The 24,769-nt window shown below is 25.3% G+C and overlaps 1 protein-coding gene across 4 annotated transcripts in view; it reads right to left on the reverse strand.

Moving 5' to 3' along the window:
• Positions 1 to 24,769, reverse strand: part of LOC105848876 (calcium-activated potassium channel subunit alpha-1) — a 108,370-nt gene that overhangs the window by 30,532 nt on the left and 53,069 nt on the right. For 2 of the 4 annotated variants that reach the window (XM_065795296.1, XM_065795298.1), the window contains 9 exons: positions 23,938 to 24,024; positions 20,828 to 20,917; positions 19,801 to 19,892; positions 19,403 to 19,513; positions 8,962 to 9,067; positions 8,799 to 8,881; positions 8,601 to 8,670; positions 7,836 to 7,988; positions 6,571 to 6,695 (listed from right to left, as the gene is read on the reverse strand). In XM_065795296.1, the coding sequence (XP_065651368.1) occupies positions 6,571 to 6,695; positions 7,836 to 7,988; positions 8,601 to 8,670; positions 8,799 to 8,881; positions 8,962 to 9,067; positions 19,403 to 19,513; positions 19,801 to 19,892; positions 20,828 to 20,917; positions 23,938 to 24,024 (917 nt within the window). The remainder of the gene's footprint in view (positions 1 to 6,570; positions 6,696 to 7,835; positions 7,989 to 8,600; positions 8,671 to 8,798; positions 8,882 to 8,961; positions 9,068 to 19,402; positions 19,514 to 19,800; positions 19,893 to 20,827; positions 20,918 to 23,937; positions 24,025 to 24,769) is intronic. The other 2 variants (XM_065795299.1, XM_065795297.1) reach the window with 1 other exon arrangement.

The raw sequence follows: 24,769 nt of genomic DNA on the forward strand, positions 1-24,769 counted from the left end.
TGAAATTAAGTAACATAGGACAACATGAAATATCTAAATTTGTAACCATCTTTATATTTTTAATTAGAAAGCTTTAACTTTTGAAAATATATAGAGAGAAATAAAAAAAGTTAAAACTTAAAACAATAATATATAAAAAAAACTTTTTAAAAACAATATTTTAAAAATGGTCTAAAAAGTAAAAAATAAACTACTTCATGAGACCCAAGGACTTTGCATACGTACACAACCTGAAATATCCATTAAAGTCAATGAGTGAAACTGTTGAGGAACTAAGTACAACTTGTTCCTATTAGTGCCCAACATTTTAAGGCATTAACTTTAATGGATATTTCAGGTTGTGTTCGTACACAAAGTCCTTGGGTCTCATTTAATAGTTTATTTTATACTTTTTAGTCCATTTTTAAAATGTTTTTTTTATATATTTTTTATTATTTACATTTTAGACTGCTAAGAAAGTTTATATACGCTAAACTAAATCGCTAAAAGTTTGTAGTTTATTGTTTGTTTTAATTACTTTTTTTAATGATTTATTTCGTTATAACTGCTGACCTCGTGTTTGTTTTGCACAGACACCAAAATAAACAAACAGACATCAAAGCAAGTTGAATAAAATGTTGTAACAATAATGATAAAATAAAAAAAGTTTTTTATTTTTAAAAAACTAAAAAGTTATCTTGATAGTAGAAAATTTTGGAAATTTTTAATTTGTAATTTTGAATTGAAAATTTTTAAGTTGTAGTTGTATGAATTATACATTAATACATGAAACAACCCAAAATATTTATACACTTTTTCAAGATGTAATTGAGAACTTGAAAGTTGTAATTGAGAATTTGAGAGTTGTAAAAGCATTGATGCAAAAATAAGTGAAACAATCGCCCCACTCCATAAAAACTGAAAACTTGAATTCAAGATCTGCATTTTTTAGTAAAATTAAATAAAGTTATTTTGACAGCTACTCATAAAATATAATAGTATCATTACCATACCTAACATCTACACTTAATTAAATTATTATTTTAATGTTTAGCATTTATATTATATATTTAGTTGGTATTACCTCTTTTTCTTCATCCTATTATCTTACACTAACTCAATAATTTTTGTCTTTACTCTGTAATATATTTATTTCGCCTACTATTAATAGTATTAAATATTATTATTTATTATATCATTATTTTAATCAGCTATTAATAATATTACTATTACTATTGTTATTATTGTTATTATTATATATAGATGACTTTAATTTTTGTTCCTTTAGTCACTGTGTTGTTTTTGTCTGTTATATTATTATTTGTAGTAGTAGTTTTTTTTTGTTAAATTTTCTTTTAATTTATATTATTAAATTATTATTTTGTTTGTTCATTTTTTTACAAGGTCTCTGCTTTGAATTAGTCTAGTACTATTTGCATTGTCTCTTCACAAAAATATTATTGCAATACTTATACTAAATTGTTAGCAGTATTAATCTTTTGTGAAAAATATATTTTTGATTGATTAATTAAGAAAAACAAAATGAAATTGAGAAGATAAAATTTGTAATTAAGAAACGTAAGATGTAATTTAAAACATAAAAGTTGTAATTAAGAAAAGTTTATAATTCTCAGAGTTATTTGTGTTTTTAATTTCGTTGCCTTAATTTACCTTGTAATTAATGTTTGGATCCTAATTTGAGCAAGGTGGCCATTTGGGTGGGTTTTTGATAAATAATAATATACTATCAATAGAATAAAAAAGTCATAAAAAAGGCATTTGTGGTTTTGGTAGTAAGTAAGAAAATCATATTGGGTGTCAGTTAGAAATTTTTTTTTTGTTTGTGAAAAATTCAATTGAGAATTCTGAAGAATAATAAAACACAAATAACTTTTTTACAAAATAGTATAAAAATTTAAATTTAAATTAATACGTGCATTTTATTTCAAAATTAATGCGTGGTTGTATGTTGTACAATATGTTCACAATCACCTCCTAATTATTGTTTTTTTGTTGCAATTACAATTTTTTCCAAATAGTGTATTCACTGTTCCACAATTCCAGCACTGAAAACAGGTGGAATGTGAATGGCATTTTAAATATTACTTTTTATTTTGGACCAGATTGTTTCCATTGAGTTTAACATTGGACAGTAGGGTCCTAAATGTAACAACAGAGTTGGTGAATTTTTTGAACACATTGAGCATGTTTGGGTTAGGGTTAGGGTTGGGTAGGGGTTAGGGTTATCTGTTACCAAATGAACAAATCCTTTAAACAATTACCGGATGAATTTTTTTTGTGATTATGTATTTTATTGATAAAATGAAAAAAAAATATTCACCATAGATTCTACCTTTAATAACAATAATGGTTTCACTTAATTTAACAATTGATTGTTTAGTCAAAATAATCACTTTTACTGATATTGTAGTCAAAGACTTAATATTTATTAAAAAAAAATTTTGTAATGGGAAATCAGTATAAAAAATCAATTAGGAAGGAAAAAGTGGTTAAACTACACAAATTCAAAAAAATTAGTAATTTTGGACAATACCCCACCGCCATAAGCAATCAAAAACTGAAGACTTTTTTGTCAAGACAAGATTTATAAAGTTGAGTTGTCACCTTAAATGTAAAACTTCAGGAAGATTGTTATCGTAGATAAGAAACAATACAAGAGCAAAGATAGAACCTTGGGATACCCCTAAAGTTACTGGAAATAAAGAAGAGTATAGATCTTCAAGAATGACTTCAATACTGTGTTTAGAAAAAATGATTTGATAATCTTAAAACTTTTATATGAAGAAACTAATACTAGATAGAAAAATAATCTTAGGATAGTTAAAGAGGACAGAGTGTTTACTTTAGTTTTTAAATTCTGAAACTACTTATTTAGCACTTAATTGTTTAGCTTAATTGTTTAGATTGAATAAATTTCTGAAGAAGACTTGCAACACTATGATGAATATGTTGTCTGCTCCAATAGCCATAAAAAATTAAAATTGAGAATCAACTTTGGCATTGTAAAATCAGAGTAACTTCGATATCTAACAATAGGTTAATAATAGTGTATGGTCAAGAGATTCAAGAGTCAAATTAGTGGGAAATTATATGCAAATAACACTGCCTTATTCTGGGAAGAAGTAGTAAGATTAAGCCAATAAGTTAGAGATGGAATAAAAGATTTCTTTAAGTTATGATTCTGTTAAAGATTTTATACAAGTTTCAGAATCTAACATGTGAGATAAAGTACTAAAATTTGAGATAAGATTTAGTGAACTAATAATAACAGAGCTTAGCTTCAGTCAGGACTATTTAAATTTATTTCTTGCTTAGTAATAAAGAGGCATTTGTTCTCAAGAAAGATAATCCTGCAAAAACAGTGAAAAAAATTGTTACAGTTCAATATAGCAACTGCAAAAAGTGAAGAACGTGGAGTAAAATGAGGCTTTAATTAAAACAGACAAAAAGGAATAAAAGCTTTCATACCTCCTTGGATCCAGGAGGCCCATTTATGCATACATAATATGGATAGATAAATATATATATAAATATATATAAATATATATATAAATATATATATAAATATATATATAAATATATATATAAATTTATATATAAATATATATATAAATATATATATAAATATATATATAAATATATATATAAATATATATATAAATTTATATATAAATATATATATAAATATATATATAAATATATATATACATTTATATATAAATATATATATAAATATATATATATAAATATATTTTTCTAAATAAATAACTAACATATTTTTCAAGCATATTTTGAACCTCTTCCCCTTACCTCTTTAAGGAGTTAAAATTTACCAGACTTATTTGCTTTTTCTGAGAGTAATATAAATTTGGTTGTTTCATCTTCGGATCTTTGTTTTCGGATCTTCGGATTCTTTGTTATAGTTAACTTATTTATTAAGTTAACTATAACAAACCTCTACTATTTTTATTTTTTTTACTTATTAAAACTAAAGTAAATGACAATTGTATTTATTAAATCTCATTATATAAATTTTTCTAATATATCTTAACTAATATATTATTATCTTGTTTATCTTCTTTTTTTCTTTCATTCAAGTAAAATATAAACTTATTATTTTAAGGAAAATTTTGAAAAAACTCAATATCTCAATAAAATACCTCAATAAGAAATTAAAATGTTTATATACACAGCGTTTAATAATTATCGTTTTTGTAAATATGATATATAAATATATATGTTTGCTAGTTATTTAGATTCTGGCATACAAAATCTTTACATATTTGTATAAACTTTAGTATTTATATGGTGTATTATATTCTAAAAGAGAAGATGATCAGATGGGTGTGTGGCTCTAACATGACCAAAAAAGGAGTCATAAATTTAGACTAGAGAAATTAGAAAAAACATTGTCTCAAACAATATTTGTCAGAGAAGATTAATGTGGCTTGTGTATCAGCATGTAGAAAGGTAGCAAATACAGGATAAAATGGTAAAGGTAGAAGTAAGAAAACTTGTAGAGATTACATTACATAGGGTATGAACGAGTTTTAGTTAAGGAACAAAAATGCTAGAGATTTTTTTTATTTCAGAAACATCATGAACAGTGAAAGCTAAAGCTTGATGATGATGATCATGATGATGATCATGATCATCCTCATAATCATGATGATGATGATCATCATCATCATCATGATTATGATAATTATCACAATCATTATCATCATGATCATGATGACCATCATGATGACAATCATGATCATGATCATGGTGATGATCATCATGATCATGATGATCAGGATAACTATAATGATGATTGATCATGATGATGTTTATAAATATACATGCATATAAAGCTTTTACACTAGATAAATGTGAAAGAGTAAATAAAGAAAGAAATAATAGAATGAAGAAAGAGTAAATATGCAATTTTTTCAGTGGTTGTAATAAAATATTTTTAATTGTGTTTGTTAGCAATGCAATACAATTTCAAAAAAAGCATGATTTCAAAAAAATGTTTTAGTTTTCCCATTTAACTTAAAATACGTCTTAAAAATGACGAAGGAAGATGTTAGAAAAAATATTTTGCACAAACATTATGAAAAATCCAAATTGAAGCTACAATTCAGTGTAAAAAAGTTGCAAATATATCTCTTCACTGTTAGTTATGTTATTAAACATTTATCAAACCCAGTCCTGGTCAAATTCTAACCCTGGTCACTTACTGTTATGTGAAACAAATTTTGGTTAAAAAGCATATAGAAAAACAAAATTTCATAATGAATATTGAATACTTTTAAATTTTTGTTTAATTTAAAAAATTATTTCTTTCAGCAATTTTCACATAATACTTTACCATTTCCTAATAAAAATTCAAGCCCATTTTTGCACCATTTATTTAATGTTAAGTTAGTATATAGCACATATTCATCTACTTTTTAAAAATTTTAAAAACAAAAAAAAAAACCATTGCAGTTAATTTTTTGAACCCTGATTTTGAAATCTGATAATGTTTGTTTGAAAAAAAACAAAACTTTAGCTTAAATAAAAATAATAATTTTTGGATATATAACTAATAATTCTTGGATATAAGCTTTTATTTTTCACTTTTATTTTTATTTTTTTTTATTTATCTTTATTTTTCTTGAGCAATTTTATTATTATAGTTATTTATTTATGATTAAAAAAATTTATTATTATTATCAAATTTATTTATAATAAAAAAAATTATTATTAAATATGTTTATTTTAAAAACAAACTATAGATTTATTTTGAAAAAGACTCACTGAAGTTAAATATAAATTGATTTTTTGTTATGAATTAAAACTTGTTTGACAAAAAATAAAAATAAAAATTCAATAATGAAAATAATTAAGTTATGGTAAAAAAGAGTGGTGGCAATGTTGTGAAGAAAGAGTGCTGGTTGGAAGTAAAAATAAAAAGGTTTGAGGTAAAAATGAGGTAAATGATTCTGATAAATAGTTGAAAAAGATTTTTAATGAAATAAGGATTACTGCATACAGATGACTAAGTAAAGATAGTTTACAACAAATAAAGTGAGTGCTGCAGAGCTCAAAGTTAACAAAGTGAGTAAACCTTTAATTATATATGCTAATTTTAAATATTAGTTTGAAAAAATAGCTTGTCTTTTTGGTATTGTTAATGACTTTAGGGATGTTGGTATCAAGAATATATGTTAACAAAACAATGTTTTTCTTTATAAAAATAATGTTTTTATCAAAAATCTTTCAGTTTAGAGAAACTTTTAGTTTAAAGAAATTGCTAAGTAAAAATAGATAAATAATAAAAATTTTTTGCTTAAAAAGATTTGATTCAATTAAGCAATAACCGTAACTAAGCAATCATCTTCTTGATTCAATCAAAAAATGCATAATCTTTTTTAATGAAAATAAAATTTTAGATACCAAAATTTTAAATCGACAAAAATAAAGATTGAGTTGTTGAAAAAATTTTTATTTTTAATTTTAGTTATTTAAAAACTGTCAAAAAATAAGTTAATAAGTTAATATCAGATAAATAATTATTACGTTAAAGTTCACAATACTTACTCAACAGCCTGAGGAAAAGTCATGCCAATAAATGAATTAGAAAGATAGCTTGAATATATCTCATAGGTAGCCCCTAACATATAAGCAACTTTCCATTGTTCGTTTTCTGGAATATGTTCAGGTATCTAAAAAGTAGAAAACTTTCCACCATATACTCTGCAGATCTTCATTTATATTCCCTTTATTTTTTTCAAAAAGCAAAAAATTTTAAAATTCATTAAATGTATTAAAAAAAAAAACCAGACTTTTTGAAAGTCAATAATAACAAAACATTGATTTTAGAAAGAAATAAAGATACAAGTTAAGAAAGAAATTTTATTGATAATATTTTTTTGGTAAAATATTTTTGATAAAATTTTTTTGGTAAACTACTTTGTAAAATTAATACTTTAGCAAGAAATCTTAATCTGTTACTCGCTTTTTTGAAACTTTTGAAAAAAGCTCAACAAGTAATTTATTTAGTATCAAACTAAAGATTGTATTAATAACAACTATATCTTGCCATTTTAAATCTTTTTGTTTTTAAAGCTTTGTATTTGATAGTCACTTTAATACTTTGAAAAGTATCCACTCTATTTTTCTTCAATGTAATTTGCAGAACATTTTAACTATAAAGATACTTTCAATCACAACACTACATGAAAAATATGCCATGAAACTTACATAACAACATTACTATTTATTAAGAACATGTTAAAGTCATTGAAATAATAAGTAAATAGCCAGTAAAGAATCTTATTTCATTTTGAAAAGATTTCATTCAAAGATTTCAGCAGTATCATGTTTCATTTTGAAGTTATAAAATCTCCAATATTTTCTTTCTATAAATTGAACTACCTAAGTTAAATAACTCTGTTTAAAATAAATCAGTTTGAATACAAATATCATAGTGATAAAACCTATAAACAAGTTATTTTCTATATACTCATTACTAGTCATGAAATAACAAGGGTTAGCCACTTGTTACTTCATGACTGGTAATGACTATTTGTATGAAAACTGATTTATTACTGTTTTAAAAAGCTGTTTTCCAGAACTTGAGAAATTAAGATCAACAATTTTGTCTACAGCCTGAACCATTTATAAAATTTTCTGAAACATTTCAGGCCTACTTTCAGATTTTATGTGAAACTTGATTGCAATTATTAAAAAGAAATCTCCAAGAAATACAAGATAAATGTTTTTATTTTTCTGTTTTTCTTTATGTATTAATAGATTTTTTCAATTATAGATACAGTAAAAATAAAAAATATAAATAAATATACCAGATTTCTTCGCATTCCTAGCATATTTCCAACTAATGTTGAAAATCCTAGTGCATTGCAAGATTGAGCCATGAGACCAAGCTTTAACTCATTAATACAGATTATTGCATCACCATACTCAGATTTCCATTGTGGGCAGTTCATCAAAAGCATCTTAATTATATTGTAAAATAAATTAGTAATGATTTAATAATAAGCTGTCCATTTTTAAAACTTATACTATATAAGAAAGGTACTGAGTTCAAACCCTATCACGCTCCTGATATAAACATGCTAAATCCGACTCTCCACACACTTAAAACTCCATAAAACATTTTTGATCAAGGTTTGTGTTTGAATGTCATAGAGTTTAGGAGTAGATATTATAATATTTTAGGAAAATTAGCAGCCTCCTAGACTGCAATGGCTCCTACTACAATCCAGGAGGCCTGTAGAGGAAGTTATTATATAAAAAATTTATTTTATCAAAAGTTAAGTATATATATTTTTTTATTTTATATTTTTATTGTCATTTCACCTCCCCAAGGCCCAGAAGGCCACTACAGATGAGGAGGCTACTTAATTGTGGTTATAACCCTCTCTCAACTCTATAACTCCAAAACACGAACCTTGATGAACAAGGCCGCGGCGCGGAGAAACAAGTTGAGCGCGGTAGTACCAGGGACATGGTGGGGATCGAACTCGGAACCTCTCGCTTATAAAGCGAGCGCTCTACCACTACACCACTACCGCATTACACATATACACACTTTACTTTAATTTTACCTTATTTTGGCTCATCAGTAACTGAACAATGCAACGCACTTGCTCCTGATAATTTTTAACTGCAATCACTCTAAATAAAACTTTAAACTAATTTAATTGTTAACATGTTTTTTTTTACTGTTTTTTTTATAACTTATAGTTTTTTTGATCTTATTATTTTCTAATTGTTTCAAACAATTTTATTAGGTAAAAAAAAACCTGGTTATATTTGCAGCATCCTCTTCATTGGGATTGATGCATTTTTTGTTGCATAATATAATCACTGCATTAGCTTTGTTAATCTGTCAACAAAATATGTTCTTTATTTAAATTTGTTAAACTAAAAATTAAGTCGTAAAAAGTATTTAAAGAGTTATTTAACCTGCATTCTTTTAGCATCAATAGAAGAGTAAATAGTTCCCACAAAGTAAGATGCACAAGCTTCATATTGTTTTAATGATATTTGAATATTTACATCAGGATATAACCTAATATATACATACATACATAATGCATATAGGTGTATGTATATATATGCATTATGTATGTATGTAAAAAATGATTCTTTTGTCAACAAATACGTCACTTTTAATTACTTTTGACTTTCATCCCACAATTCCGTATTGTCAAAGTAAAAACCATTAATTTAATTGGAATTTAATCACTTTTTAAAAAAACCGCAAAATCACAAGTTTAATTGACCAGAATATTTTTAAAAACATTCTGAATGTTTTTAATAATATAAACAATGTTTTTATTTTTATTTTTTTTAACAAAATGTTTTTATTTTTATTTTTCTTACTGTAAATCATGCACGGAGTGTTACTACATCTTATAGCCAGCTGCTACAAGAAAGTGCTACTACATCAACTATCTTATAGCCTGCTGCTACAAGGGAGTGTTGCCACATTAACTATCTTATAGCCTGACTCGCAACAGAGTGGTGCTGCATCAACTATCTTATAGCCTGACTTACAAGGGAGTGCTGCTACATTGATTAAGGGTTTGGTTGGGGCAGGCAGTCTATCAAGTGATAAAAAAATTCCGGTCTTGCATTTTAATTTTTTTTTGTGTCAACAAAATACGGAAAAACTTTTCGACAACTAGTTAGGAGTTATATATATATATATGTATATAAATATATATATATATATATATATATATATATATATATATATATATATATACATACATACATACATACATATATATATATATATATATATATATATATATATATATATATATATATATATATATATATATATATATATATATATATATATATATATATATATATATATATATATATATATATATACATAGGGGAAGATGGGGCTACATGGCAAACATTTCAAAAATTCTTGTTTCTTACAGACTACCAGTCATAGCTCACTAATATTTTGTTAGTATGTATTTCATACCCTAATTATTTAATATCCGCCAAGGTAATTAGTTAATTACGATAAAAACATACCCAAATAAACAAAATAAAAAAGTCCTTAAATTTGTCATATTGCCCCAATAAATTGAGATTGAAAAATGCATTTTCCAATTCACAGTCCATTTGATATTGGAAAATGTAATTAAGTTTAACCCAATAAACTTCAAAGCAAAGCCAGGTTGCTTGGGTCTAAATTCTGTACCGAATTAGGGTAGCTGTACACATAGCACCTTATACCTTTAACCACCTATAAATATGCCAATAATTTACTGCAATTTCAAACTGAATAGGCTTGCAACATATCAAACTGCTTTTTGGAGTTGACTAACCTGACTGTTTTTGACTAACTGTTTGTCAATCACTGACTAACATTTTTAAATCTCATACCATGAAAACTGAAAAAACTTAAAAACTATAACATAATGCATAATAAAACATGCTCGATATCAGTATTACAAATATACTAACAAAAAATTATTAAAATAAATATTTTTTTGTCCCACATCAACAGGAAACTCTCTTAAAACATTTCTACTTTTTTCTTTTTGTATTGCTTTGAAGATTTCCTGATTGGCAGCCATAACAAGTGAAACTGCCAATGACTGTACTGCAACTTTTATGAGCCCAGTTATAATATTGTTAACAGCTTAGCCAGTCATCTTCTTGAATCCATTTCATCTCCAAAAACAAATCCACAATAATTACACAAGCACAGTCATTCATTTTGAGCTCTTGTTGAATTGCTTTCCACTGGGTGCCACAGGTGCTTCATTTGACTGAGTCTTAGATTTCAAAACAAACTTTTCAATAATTAGAAGCTTTGTCCTTATTGATCCAAAAACCACACAACTAGTTTCCACCAGTTTTATTAATATCAAAAACCTTTTAATATATACTCCTCAAACTTTTGACCCTTTGAATCTTATGGCAACTGACATATTCATTTGTTAACCTTGTGAGTTTTTCTTTTTCAGATCTTTTAGATTTTACAGGAAAGTAAAACTTGTAGTAGCGTCTAATCACCCCATCAAGAAAAAAAATGTACACTAAATTGAAGAAAAGACTAAATTGCATTACTTTATTTTGTTTGTTAGTATCTTTTAATAATACATTTAATATAGTTCTGTCAATTATTACATTAAACTGTCAATTAAATATTTATAAAATATTTATAAAAAAAATCTTTAAAAACTTTTTATTACAAAATTAATTAAGATGCTTAAAGAAAAAATGAACTTAAAGAAAAAATAGTTGATAAACACTATCTTTATAAAAACATTTGATTAGAAAAATAAAATTCTAATTAACAATTTCCTTTTTTTTTTTTTTTGATACTTTTAAACATTAAACACAGATAATTTTTTTTTATTGTGCTTACCTCCCCAAAGCTGAAGGAGCTGTTACATTTAAGAAGTCTACTAATTATTTTTTCTGTTACAACTCTCTCAATCCTTGAACTTGAAAAAACAAGCCTTATAAAATGAGTCTTATTGAAAAAGCTTACAGCGCTAAAAAACGTGCTGAGAGCACTGCCAGTTACATGGTGGGGATTAGTCTCAAAACTTCTCACTTACAACGCTCTAACACTACACCACTATATTTAACTAACCAACAAGTAAATAACATAGTTTTCAAGTTTGGGATTAATTGATACTTAAAATATCCTTTTCTTTTAAAATGTAAGTATAACTAAATTTGTTAATAAGAAGATATGTGTAATAATAAGAAGTGTTATAAAGTAAATATAAGGTTATAAAGTAAATATAAGGTTTCATACTTTCAACAAACGTCAAATAGAAATTTAATTTATTTTAAAAAGTTCATAAAAAGAACTGCTGGCTAGACTTAATTTTAGAAAGATTTAAATATCCTAATGCTAGCATAGCTTATATACCCAGCAAACAATTTTTTAATTTACAGTGAACCTATATCATCGGTTATTCAACAGATCATTAGTGGCATTAGCCATAGGCAGCCAGCCAATAACTTTTCACATGCTATAAAATTGCTAGTTATTGGTTAACATCCTTTTGGTGGCTGCCACCAATAGTCCACTAAGTAACTGATAAGCAAAACTACAGTAGAAAGCTCTAAGTACCTATATAGGTTCACTGAAATTCTGCTATAGAATGTTTACTGGGTAATATCAAATATTTCTATTGTTGTTATGAAACTTTGTCAGAAAAATTTCAAGATAAAACTCAGCATTTTAAAAAATAAAACAAAGGAAATATATCCATACAGTGCTTATCTAGATTCTAAATATAATTGATAAATAAATGTTAGTAATAGCAATAGTAATATATTTGAGCTGTGACTGATAATTTGGTAAGTGTACCAAGTACACTTAGAGAGCTATATCATTATTCAGCATAGTTACATTATTTAAAATGCATATGTTAAGTTTAGCTTTAAAAGAATTCACAGAAACTGCATTAACGACATCAGTAAGTAGTCGATTCCAGTAAAGAGATGCTCTGTTAGTTAAAAAATAATGCTAAGGCAAAAAACTTGTTATTTCATGATTATATTTTATTTGATGACCTCTTGCTGATTGATAACTTCTTGGAAAAATTTCATTAATTAAATTTACTTTTTCATTTCCATTGAATAACTTATACATTTTAACCAAGTCACCCTGTATCCATCTTACAACTAAAGACCCATTTTATCTGATCTTTTGTCATAACATAGTTTTTTTAGTAGCAATATTATTCTTGCAGCACGATGCTGTACCTTTTCTAAGAGATTATTTTCTTTTTTAAAACATGGAAACCACACAGATACAACGAGTTTAATTAACGGTCCTTAAAAGTTGTGTATATAATTTCTAGTAGTTCACTATTTAAACTTTAAAATCGATTCCTCAACATACCTAAAACTTTATTTGCTTTACTTGCGCATAGAGTTTTTGATATTTCCATTTCAAGTCAGTGATAAATACTACACCAAGATCTTTTTCAGCAACAGTCATACTTATATAGGTATATTTTGGTATATTTTACATAAAATAATTATTACCAATTATTATTTTTACCAAAGTGCATTATCAAACACTTCTCAAAATTAAATTTTAATAGCCATTTATTGGACCAGTTGACAGCTTTATTTAGGTCATTTTGCAATAGATTAACACTTGCTTCACAATCAGTCTTTGATAATACTTTTGCATCATCAGCATAAATTTTTGAAATATTAACAAAGTTCTCAGGCAAATCATTAATATAAATAATAAATAGTTAAGGGCCAATAACTGAGCCCTGCGGTACACCACTTAATATATCCTTTCAAGATGAAATAATTTCTCCCATGACAACTCTTTATCTTCTATTTTTAAGAAATGCTTTAATCCATTTTAACAATGTACCAGAGATCCCATAACATTTAAGTTTTATCAGTAGTCTTTTATGGGGCACTGAATCAAACACCTATGCAAAGTCTCAATAAATTACATCTACAGGTACATTCTGAGATAAATAATAGATAACAAGATTGCATCTAATGTCTTAATAAGGTTGGTTGAACAAGATCTTTTTTTAACAAAGCCATGTTGATTTTTAGAAAGAAGGTTATTTGCATTTAGAAAATAGGTAATTAAACCTTGCGCAACCCCTTCTAGAATTAAAAGGTACAAAAGTGAGTAAAATTGGACAATAATTCAACTGCGACTGTTTACTTTTTTAAATTGAGGACTAATATTGGCTAATTTCCACTAAACAGGTAATTCACTAAGTACAATCGAAGCTGTAAATATATGTGCTATTTCATATGTGCAATTTTTTTAAGATTAAAGGTTTAATGCAATTTGCTCCACACAACTTTTCTGTATTTAAATGTTCTAATCTACTAAGAATATCTTTGTATGAGATTATATCAAAATCCAAATTTTTATTGGTTGTAGACGCAAATGCTAACATATTAAAGTCATTCTCACAAACAAATACATCTTGAAACTTGTTATTTAGTACATTTACAATCTGATTTGGCTCATTTGTCACAATTCCATTTTCATTTTGTAAATCTTTTATTAAGTTATTAATCTGTTGTTGGCTATTCACATATTTGTAAATAAACTTTGGATTTTTCTTAGCCAATGTCACTAGGTTTTTTTCATAATTTTATCTAGTTTTACTTTATTCGTTTTTGACTATCTTGCAAAATTTTTTGTAATCATTCACAAAAGAAGAAACTTTCCTCCCTGAGGAACAGTTGCAAAATATAAGGGTCTTTTTTAATTTTATTAATTTTTTAAGATCATTGTTTATTTTATATTCGCTTTTTCTTATTAATATCTAATTTTTTAATTGGAATATATAGTTTATACGCAGCATTTATGTAAAATATAAATATATTATACATTTCTTGAACACATTTGCCATTAAAACACGTTAACCAATCCACATTGGAAAACAGTCTATTAATTTAATCAAAATTTGCTTTCCTATAATCTTGTACAGTTACTTCCTCATTTATAAAATATTTATGATCTAACAAAATTTTGCAACTCAGAACTAAGCGCCCTCTTTCAATATTTCTTAAAACTGGATGTGATTCAATTTGGAATAATCTGTTCTCTTGTGTTGTAAATAATAAGTCAAGAGTGTTAAGGCATTCATTGTTTGATAAATGAAATGTTGGAAAAGAAACCTGCTGAATGAGAAAGTGATCATTTAAAATATCATAAAATTTGTATTCATGAGAGCTATCATTGTTTTCAATCAATTTTTTAACACGTTTGAACCATTTAATGTTTGGAAAATTAAAGTCCCCATAATTATAATATCCTTGAAATGCGTTTATCAACATAGGATCTTGCAGTTTCATATACCTTATTAAAGTTTTCCATATCAACTAATTCATTTGGTCTGTATATACATCCTAATAAATAACTATCATTACAAATAACAAATGCAACCCATATTTACTCAGTTTTGTCGGAACTCAGAATTTTATCTTTAACTTGATACGATACAAAACTGTTATCTATGTATATTGCAACACCACCACTAATTCTACCATCTTTACAATCTTTTCCATACAAAAAGTAACCTAATATTGCAAGTTATTATTTAGTGAAGTTGCATTCATATATAAACATGTAATGTGGTCAATCAGCTTGTAGTTTCTTAAACTTGACAATTTTGTTTCCATGGAAAGCATATCGAAATGTATTATCAACAGCAAGTAGAGAGTTGAGCTTATTTCTTTCTTATCTTAATTGAAAATCTAACATTCTCTTTGCTTCAGTAAGATCTGGTGAAATATACACGTTTTTAAGGTTACTAATGTTTCTTAATTTTTTTGATTGATACAAAAGAGGGTTTCTCATATTGGAATTTTCTAATTCAACTAAAATTGGACCCGATGTTTCCTTTTTTTTTGACTGCAATCTTCTCACATTTTTTTTTTAAACCTCGGCTCCAAGATTATTAAATAATTCTGCAATTTTATTATTATCATCTTCAATTTTTTCAGATTACAAAGATTGGTCTGACTCGACTATTACATAAACGATTACATTTTTGGCTCTTATATTTCTTTCATTTTGTTCATTGACAGCTGCATTTACTACCGATAGTTGCTCTGGTGATCGCTTTTTACTCACTCTGCTAGCTGTAATCCATCCGGAATTTTTAAGTGGTGGGAAATTGCGGAATTCTCTTCCATAGACTTAACTCTTCTCTCTAAATCGGAAATTTTATTGTTTTTTTTGGTTAATTCAAGTTCTAATTTAAAATTTTTTTCATCATTTCATCAATCTGCTTAGCATGCTCTAAAAAGCATTTAATTCCCCCTGAACAGTTTGAGAGTTTACCATTATTAGAGATTGATAATATTAATTGCAATACAAAATGTAAATATATTTATAGCATAATTACATTTAAGTTTTATAATAATTTGTGTAAGTAAAGGTTTCAATATTTTAAAACAAAGAAACATAAATGGCGTTTACATTAAGATAATTGCAAAAACAAAATTTAATGGTTGCTTAATTTAAACAAATTCACAAAGAGAAAAAATATAAAAAAAACCTTACTAAATAAAATTATGTTTCTTGAGAAAACAAGTTCATATACAACATTAATTCTTAATGTCTTATATACAAAAAAAAAAAAAAAAATGTAAGTATATTGAAACATGCAATTAAATATTATTACTTTATATCATGTTTTAATTTAATATCAGGCCCATAACAAAGGAAGGAGGGGTGAGTAGGGTGGCTGTCACCCTCTTTTTAAAGAAATGGGGTGGTTCCAAAACTTATGTATTCGCTTTTTTTTCAATAAAAGTAGTGTTGCCAAAAGCTTTTTTAAAATTCTTACTTTTGCTAATTATAAAAACGCAATAGTTTGCAAAAACGACAATGAAATTTTATTGCATAGCAACATTAATGTTTGAAAGCTTTTAAGTTGTTTTTTACTAGCGTTAACCAATAGAAATGGTTTAAAAAAAGTGAATATAGAGCAGCTATAAAAGGAAAACATTGCAATACACAACATTTTACTTTTGTTTTATTGCATAAAAATATAGCACTTTTATCAGGCATTTTGTTTTTATTGCATTTTTTAACATTGGTATTTACTTATATGTATTTTTTTATTCGTATAAATTATTTAGTTTAATATGAATCAAAAAAAAGGTGGGGTTGAGGAAAAACATTTTAAAAAACTAAAAAAACTAAAATCTTTCGCATAAGAATGTGTGAAATTATCTTATTTTTGTAAAAAAATGTTATAAAAATAAGATGTTAATTTTGATATTTCCTCTGACAGAATATTCAGCAGTTTTCACGAACTTCTTGAGAAAAAAATTAAGACAAATTATTGTCCACATCTTTTAATGCAACCAATGATCATCAACAAAACAACATTCAAATTGTTTAAGTACGCTTAAAAATGATGTCAGTTGTTGAGAACCTTCATTTTCTTGACATTAAAAATGTCATTATGTCTACTATTAACATAAGTTCTATTGAGCAAAATATAATAAAGATGTCGCCTGAAATCAAGATTCAATACATCACAAATTATATTATACCAACAGACTTTCCAAAATATTTTTGATAAAATAGATGGGCGAAAGTTAATTCGGCATGCTATTCTGCTGTACAGCAAGGTTTGTTTTGCGGCCCATGTGCTTTATTTTTAAAAGAAAGAAATGATAAGGGGTCTTTTATTATTAAACACTTTAATAATTGGAATAAGCTTAAAGAAAAGTTAGGTTATCACAAAAATAGAGTTTATTACAAAAGTTGTTTTAACAAATATTATACTATTCATTTAACACTTGAAAATGTTTTAAGAGTTTTAAGACAGAAACTTAAGTACAGAACTTGCTGAACGAATCAAATGCAATACACATATTTGAAATGTATAATGAAAGCTGTTATTTATTGTGGAAAACAATGTATACCTCTGCATCATATACTAGGAAATGTTAGTAGCTTTCTTTCACTGCTTAAATGAATCGGAAATTCTAACAGTGAATTGCAACAACATTTGTCAAAAATTGAAAAATGCTTCTTATATGTGAAAACTTCAGTGGAGCTATCTTAAACGATTCAAAAAACTATAATATATTATGGAAGAAACTCTAACTTCCTTGACGAAGAAATAGTGAGAAGATTAGAACTTGTCTCTTTTCTTTTAGACAATTAACAATTGTTGTTATTAATTGAATACTTACCATTGAGACCAAATGTTTGTTATTATTTCATTTTTCAACACTTACATTATATTAAAAATTGCAGGAAATTTGTGTTTAATTTTATTATTTTAAAAAAATGACCTGTAAATTTTGTTTAAAAAAACAGTGGACCACAGTAAAAAATTAGTAACCCTCCTAAAACAAAATCTGGTTATAGGTCTGCTAATATTATACATTAATGGATGTTATACTATTAAAGGCACAAAGGATATCTATATTCAATAAATGTTTTTATTTATTATTTTTGAAGGTTGTTTATTATTTTGTTTATATTTTTATTATTTACAGATTTATATTATTTATCTGCTTTAATAGATAATATAATACACATACAGCCCTCGGAATATGAGTTGGCATTTGGCAATGCTGACCTAAAAGAGTATGAGGTTGATGATTTTTTATGGACCAACTTGATGACAAATCAAAAATAAGTTTAGACTGGCAATAAACTGCCAACCTTATTTTTTCAATTTCAAGGGCTGCATATATATATATATATATATATATATATATATATATATATATATATATGTATATATATATATATATATATATATATCTTAATATATATAAAGGGCAATGTGTGTGTGTTTGTTTGTTTGTTCTCTATAGAAATCCAAACCGCCGGACCGATCTCGATGAAATTTGGCATGGGGGTAGTCCTCGAGGGGGAGAAGGTTCTTAGCTGGGTTTTGACCCCGTACCCCGACCTCCGGGGTCAGGGGGGCCTATTTTTGTGTACAGATATCAGGTAAGCCAGTTGAAATATTGGCCCGGGCAACGCCGGGTAACTCCAGCTATCAGGTAAGCCAGTTTAAATATTGGCCCGGGCAACGCCGGGTAACTCCAGCTAGTAAGTATATTATATATATATATATATATATATATATATATATATATATATATATATATATATATATATATATATATATATATATATATATAAATATATATAAATATATATATATATATATATATATATATATATATATATATATATATATATATATATTAAAGATTGTAAGATAAACCTATTTTGATAATTTTAAAATTTAATTTAGAATTACTTCTAGACATCAAACTTTTTTGTAGTTAATAAACAACATATAGTTCAGTGTAGTTAATAAACAACGTACAGTACAGTTTAGTTAATAAACAACATACAGTACAGTGTAGTTAATAAACAACTTAGAGTACAGTCTTGTTCTAAACTATCACTGATTGTGTTTTTCTTGTTTGAATTTTTTTTGAATTTAAACTGATAAGATACTAGAAATTTTTTGCATGAAAAGTTGAAAAATCAGAACTTTTTATTTAAATTATATTTTTGTCATTGATTGCCATTCAATTTATATAAAAATATATTTTTATATAAATTGAATGGCAATCAATGGCAAAAATGGCAGTCAAAAGTGATTTATAAATAACAACAAGTTTAATTTTCATAACTTTTTGAAATTTGGTCAAACTAAAATTTATATATCTAGTGTACATTGTTTTTCATAGAATACTTTTTTTCTTTGTATTTATTAATTAGTATTTATAGAATCTTTTATTAATCATATAAATTATTGTAATAATTAGAATCTTGCTTCCTTACAAAACAAACTTAAAACCTTTAAAATCTTTAAAACAACATTAAAAAAAAGTTTAAAGTCTAATAGTTTCTTACGGTGACAAGAACACTACATTAGTAACATTGTCATTTCGATCAGGATGAAGAAAGTCTCTTAAGAATGAAGAAACACTTTCATGGGTGATATAGCCACAAACAATAACATGCCTGAAAAATATTATTTCTATAAACACAATTTAATATAAATAATTAACCATTTATAACACTTTTATTTGTTTTTAATACTTTTATATGTTTATAACATTTTAGCTTGTTTATGATCATTTTTAGCTTTAAACTGAATAATCTTTTTTTGAAAATAATTCTCGGTTCTAATATCAATAAATTAAAAAGAACATAACTCATAATTCAACATAATATATATATAAGCAATATATACAAGATAAAAATAGTATTATTTAAATTAAAATTTATAAAGATAAATGGAAACATACTTTTTTCCTGGTGTTGAATAAAACATCTTATTGTATTTTGAATGAGAGCTAATGTAATCAGTAATAGCAGGTATATATGATGCAAATAAACCCTAAGAATAAAAACAATATTCGTCTATTTTTTTTTTATTAAATGTGTTCTGATATTCACAAGAACATATTTAGTAACATAATTGCATATGCAGTTGTGGGAGTTATCAATGTCATGCGAGTAAATATATTAACTTTATTGTAACAGTAAAACTTAATTACTCAATTTAATTAAAATATCATTGCAAAAAAATCTTATAGAATTTACTAAAATAAGTAAAAAAAAAAGAACCCCATATTTAGTATACAGCAGTATACTAAATATGGGGTCTACTGTATAACTAACTGTAAGTTACTGATCTAAATTAGACTAGGTCTAGTTGTCATTGTTGAAAAAAAATGACAAAAAAACAAAAACAAAAAAAAACATTGTTTTTCCATATTCACAAGAAAAATTGTTTTCATATTTTCATACAGCTCTTTATGATTTACATTACCTTAATCAATAACTGAGACAATCCATGTTGATAACGTTGACGATGTGTTCAAAGTCTTAAAAGTTTTGTTAAAACCCCAATTCAATATGTTCTTTGGTTGATTGAATATCTATTCAATCAATTAAATTTAATTAATTAATAATTTGTTGAAAATTCTTTCCATGATCTGACAACATAAGTAGAGATTTTTAATTGTTAGGACTCAAATAAAGACCAATTATAGCAAATATTTCAAAATTTAAAAAAGACAACGACTTGAATTGGTAAGTTTATTAATATAAAAATATAATAACAATGTTTTCTTAAATAATTTAAAATTTATAACAAATTAAAATCTTAAAACTAAGTAAAACAATAGTAAAATAAAAACTTAAAAAAAGTAAGAAATAATTTAGAAAACTAATGAAATGCTGTATAATGTATATATAGTAATAAAAAAAAAAAAGTAAGTAAAAATCCTTGAATTATATATAACTATTATAATAATTAAATAATAATACCAGTCCAACAAAAATGAACAACATTGTAAAAGTTTTTCCAAGGAATGTATTACAAAAAATATCACCATAACCAATTGTAGACATTGTTACCTTAACAATTAAACAACAGTAGTTAAAAATAAGTTCATAAAAACTCTAAGCTATTTAAATTTATAGTAATACTAATAATTTTCTGAGGTGACAAATTTTTTCATTCAATAAAGAATCATCAAAAATGTAAGATCTCTCATATCTGATAAATCTTTTTCTGATAAAACTGTTGTTAAGTGATTTACTACTAATTTATGTATATATATAATATATATATATATATATGTGTGTGTGTGCGTGTGTGTGTGTGTGTGTGTGTGTGTGTGTGTGTGTGTGTGTGTGTGTGTGTGTGTGTGTGTGTGTGTATATATACAACCCTCAGAATTAAAGTCAGCATTCGGCAATGCAAAACTAACTGCAAAGCTGAAAGTGCTTGAGGTCGGCAAAAAATTGCCAACCTCATTTCTATGTTTTATTTTAAGACCTTTGTATCAAATAATTTTTGCTGACCTGATGCCGACTTCTAAAAGATTGAGGTAGGCAAATTATTGCCAACCTCATCCTGAAGCTGACCTCAAAAAGATTGAGGTTGGCAAATTATTGCTGACCTCATTTTTCCTAATTCCGAGGGTTTTATATATATGTAAATATACATATATATATGTAAATATATATATATATATATATATATATATATATATATATATATATATATATATATATACATATATATATATGTAAATATATATATATATATATAAATATATATATATATATATTTAAATATATATATCTATATATACATATATATTAACATATATATATATATATATATATATATATATATATATATATATATATATATATATATATATATATATATATATATATATATATATATATATATATATATATATATATATATATATATATATATATATATGTATATATATATATGTTAATATATATGCTGTAACTTTTGGGGGCCCTGTGCAGAAACTAAAAAAAAAAATTTTTTCTTTTAATTCGTAGTAATTTATGGTACTGGAGAAGTTTTTCTAATTTATTTAATAGGGGGCCCAGTGCGATTGCACTTGTTGCACTTGCGATAGTACAGCACTGTATATATATATATATATATATATATATATATATATATATATATATATATATATATATATATATATATATATATATATATATATATATATATACATATATATATATGTATATATGTACATATATATATATATATATATATATATATATATATATATATATATATATATATATATATATGTATATTTATATTTATATAAATATACATATATATATATATATGCAATCCTTTAAGTCGTCTGTCAATTGTTATTTTTCTCTACAATCTCTATCTTTTTTCTTCCAGTAACTTCCAACTCTAATTATTGGTTGCTTTCAGCCTTGTTGGAAGCAAAGATGTTTAAAAAAAAATAATGTATATATATATATATATATATATATATATATATATATATATATATATATATATATATATATATATGTATGCATATATATATATATATATATATATATATATATATATATATATATATATATATATATATATATATATATATATATATATAAAAAGAGAGAAAGAGAGAGGCAATCTTAGTTTTAATAAACTAAAAAATTCTCTAAGCAATTCAAATTAAAAGTTATACAAATAATTTTCTGAGGTGACAAATTTTTTCATTCAACAGTGTTTTATCAATAAAGAATCATCAGAAATGTATAACCTCTCCTTTCTGATGAGTCTTTTTCTGATAAAACTGTTGTTATATGACTTTCTACTAATTTATGTGTATTTATTTATATATATATATATATATATATATATATATATATATATATATATATATATATATATATATATATATGTACATATATACATATATATATATGTATATATATATATATATATATATATATATATATATATATATATATATATATATATATATATACAGTGCTGTACTATCGCAAGTGCAACAAGTGCAATCGCACTGGGCCCCCTATTAAATAAATTAGAAAAACTTCTCCAGTACCATACATTACTACGAATTAAAAGAAAAAAATTTTTTTTTTAGTTTCTGCACATGGCCCCCAAAAGTTACAGCACGGCGCTGTATATATATATATGTATAGTATATATTTTACTGTTACCCGCAGTACCAGAAATTAGCTAAATGATAAAGTTTATAATATAATTTGATATTGCAACTCTGAGTTTCATGTGTTACCACAATCATCAGGCAATTAGTAAAAGTTTAATTTTGCTACAATTTGTTTAGTGGATGTTTATATTTGAATTTTGGACGGTTTAAATTTGAATTTTGGATTGTTATGGGATGGAAATAAATTAGTAGTTAGGTTAATAATCTTAGTGATTTGTTTTTAGTCAGCTAATAGTTGTTAAATAGTTATATGTTTAATGTTGTTTAAAATATTTGTTTATGTGCATTATTTATACATTAAAAAAATTTATACTAAAATTAATTAAAAGTATATATAATATTATGAAATATATTACAAAAGCTGTGTATGTGAGTAATTTATTAGTTAGCCTAGAGATATATGGAGTAGATTAATGTAGTTATTTTTAGTTGTTAGTCAGATTTGTAGTGAGCTTTTTTATTTTTTAATAAGAATTTTTTTGTGGCAACACTTTGATATAATTTTGGTTCTTTTATTTAGCTGTTCCTCAGTTTTGGATAAAATAATTAGCAAAATTAACTGAGGGTAACAGTAACATATATAGCTGTGGGTAACAGTAACATATATAGCTGTGGGTAGCAGTAACATATATAGCATAGAAAGAGAGAGAGAGAGAAAGATAAAAAAAGATAGAGAGAGAAAGAGAGAGAGGAAATCTTAGTTTTAATAAAAACTTAGAAAAACAAATCATTAAACAGGGAGTCTAAAAAAGTTAATAATCAAAAACAAGAGGAGATTATATTTGCCAATTGTTTGGCACCAAGAATTGAATATAAACAGTAATAATGCCATTTAAATATCATAAAATTAATAAAAACTCAAACCAGTAAGTAATAGGTACAATTGAAATAACTTAGTTTTCGGGTATTTGAGTAAAGGATTGGACTCCATGGATCCCCAGTGTTTTCCAGCTAAATATAAAAATATAAAATTTTACCAATTTGTATTTAGTTTAGGTTTTTAATTAAAAAAACACATTTTTTTTAACAATATAAAAAAAAATTATTTTTCTTATTTACTTTACTTTTATATTATATATATTAAGAACAAATTTAAAAAAAGAGGTAATAAAGAAAAAAATAAAAATAATAAGTTGTGGTAACATCAGTTTTATATATAACGCCAAGTTCATCAAACTTCGTGGAGATTAGTATCGAGTGGGGCCTCCTTTGGCTTTGATAACCTCAGCTAGACAATTTGGCATTGAGTTGACCAAATTTTGGGTCACTTCTGTTGTTATATTACCCCATGCGCTGAATATAGCTACTTTCAAGTCTTCTTTGCGTGTAAATGCTCGATCGCCAATAATTCTGTCCAAAATAAACCACAAATTTTCTATTGGATTTAAGTCCGAACTTTGAGATGGCCATTCCAAAACATTGATGCTATTTGTGTCAAAGTATACCTTTGTTTTCTTAGCGGTATGCTTTGCATTATTATTCTGCTGGAGTATGAAATCGTTTCCCATCCTCAATTTTTTAGCAGATGGCCGCAAGTTGGCTTTGAGAATTTCACAATTCATTGAAGCCTGCATTTTATCATCAATAAATGTCAATTTCCCCACTCCTTTCCAACTCATACTACCCCAAACCACCACATTTCCTCCTCCATGCTTTACACTACCTAGCAAACAACTCAATTTATAAGCTTCTCCTT

This window comes from Hydra vulgaris, chromosome 04, assembly GCF_038396675.1.
Source record: "Hydra vulgaris chromosome 04, alternate assembly HydraT2T_AEP".
NCBI lineage: Eukaryota > Metazoa > Cnidaria > Hydrozoa > Anthoathecata > Hydridae > Hydra > Hydra vulgaris.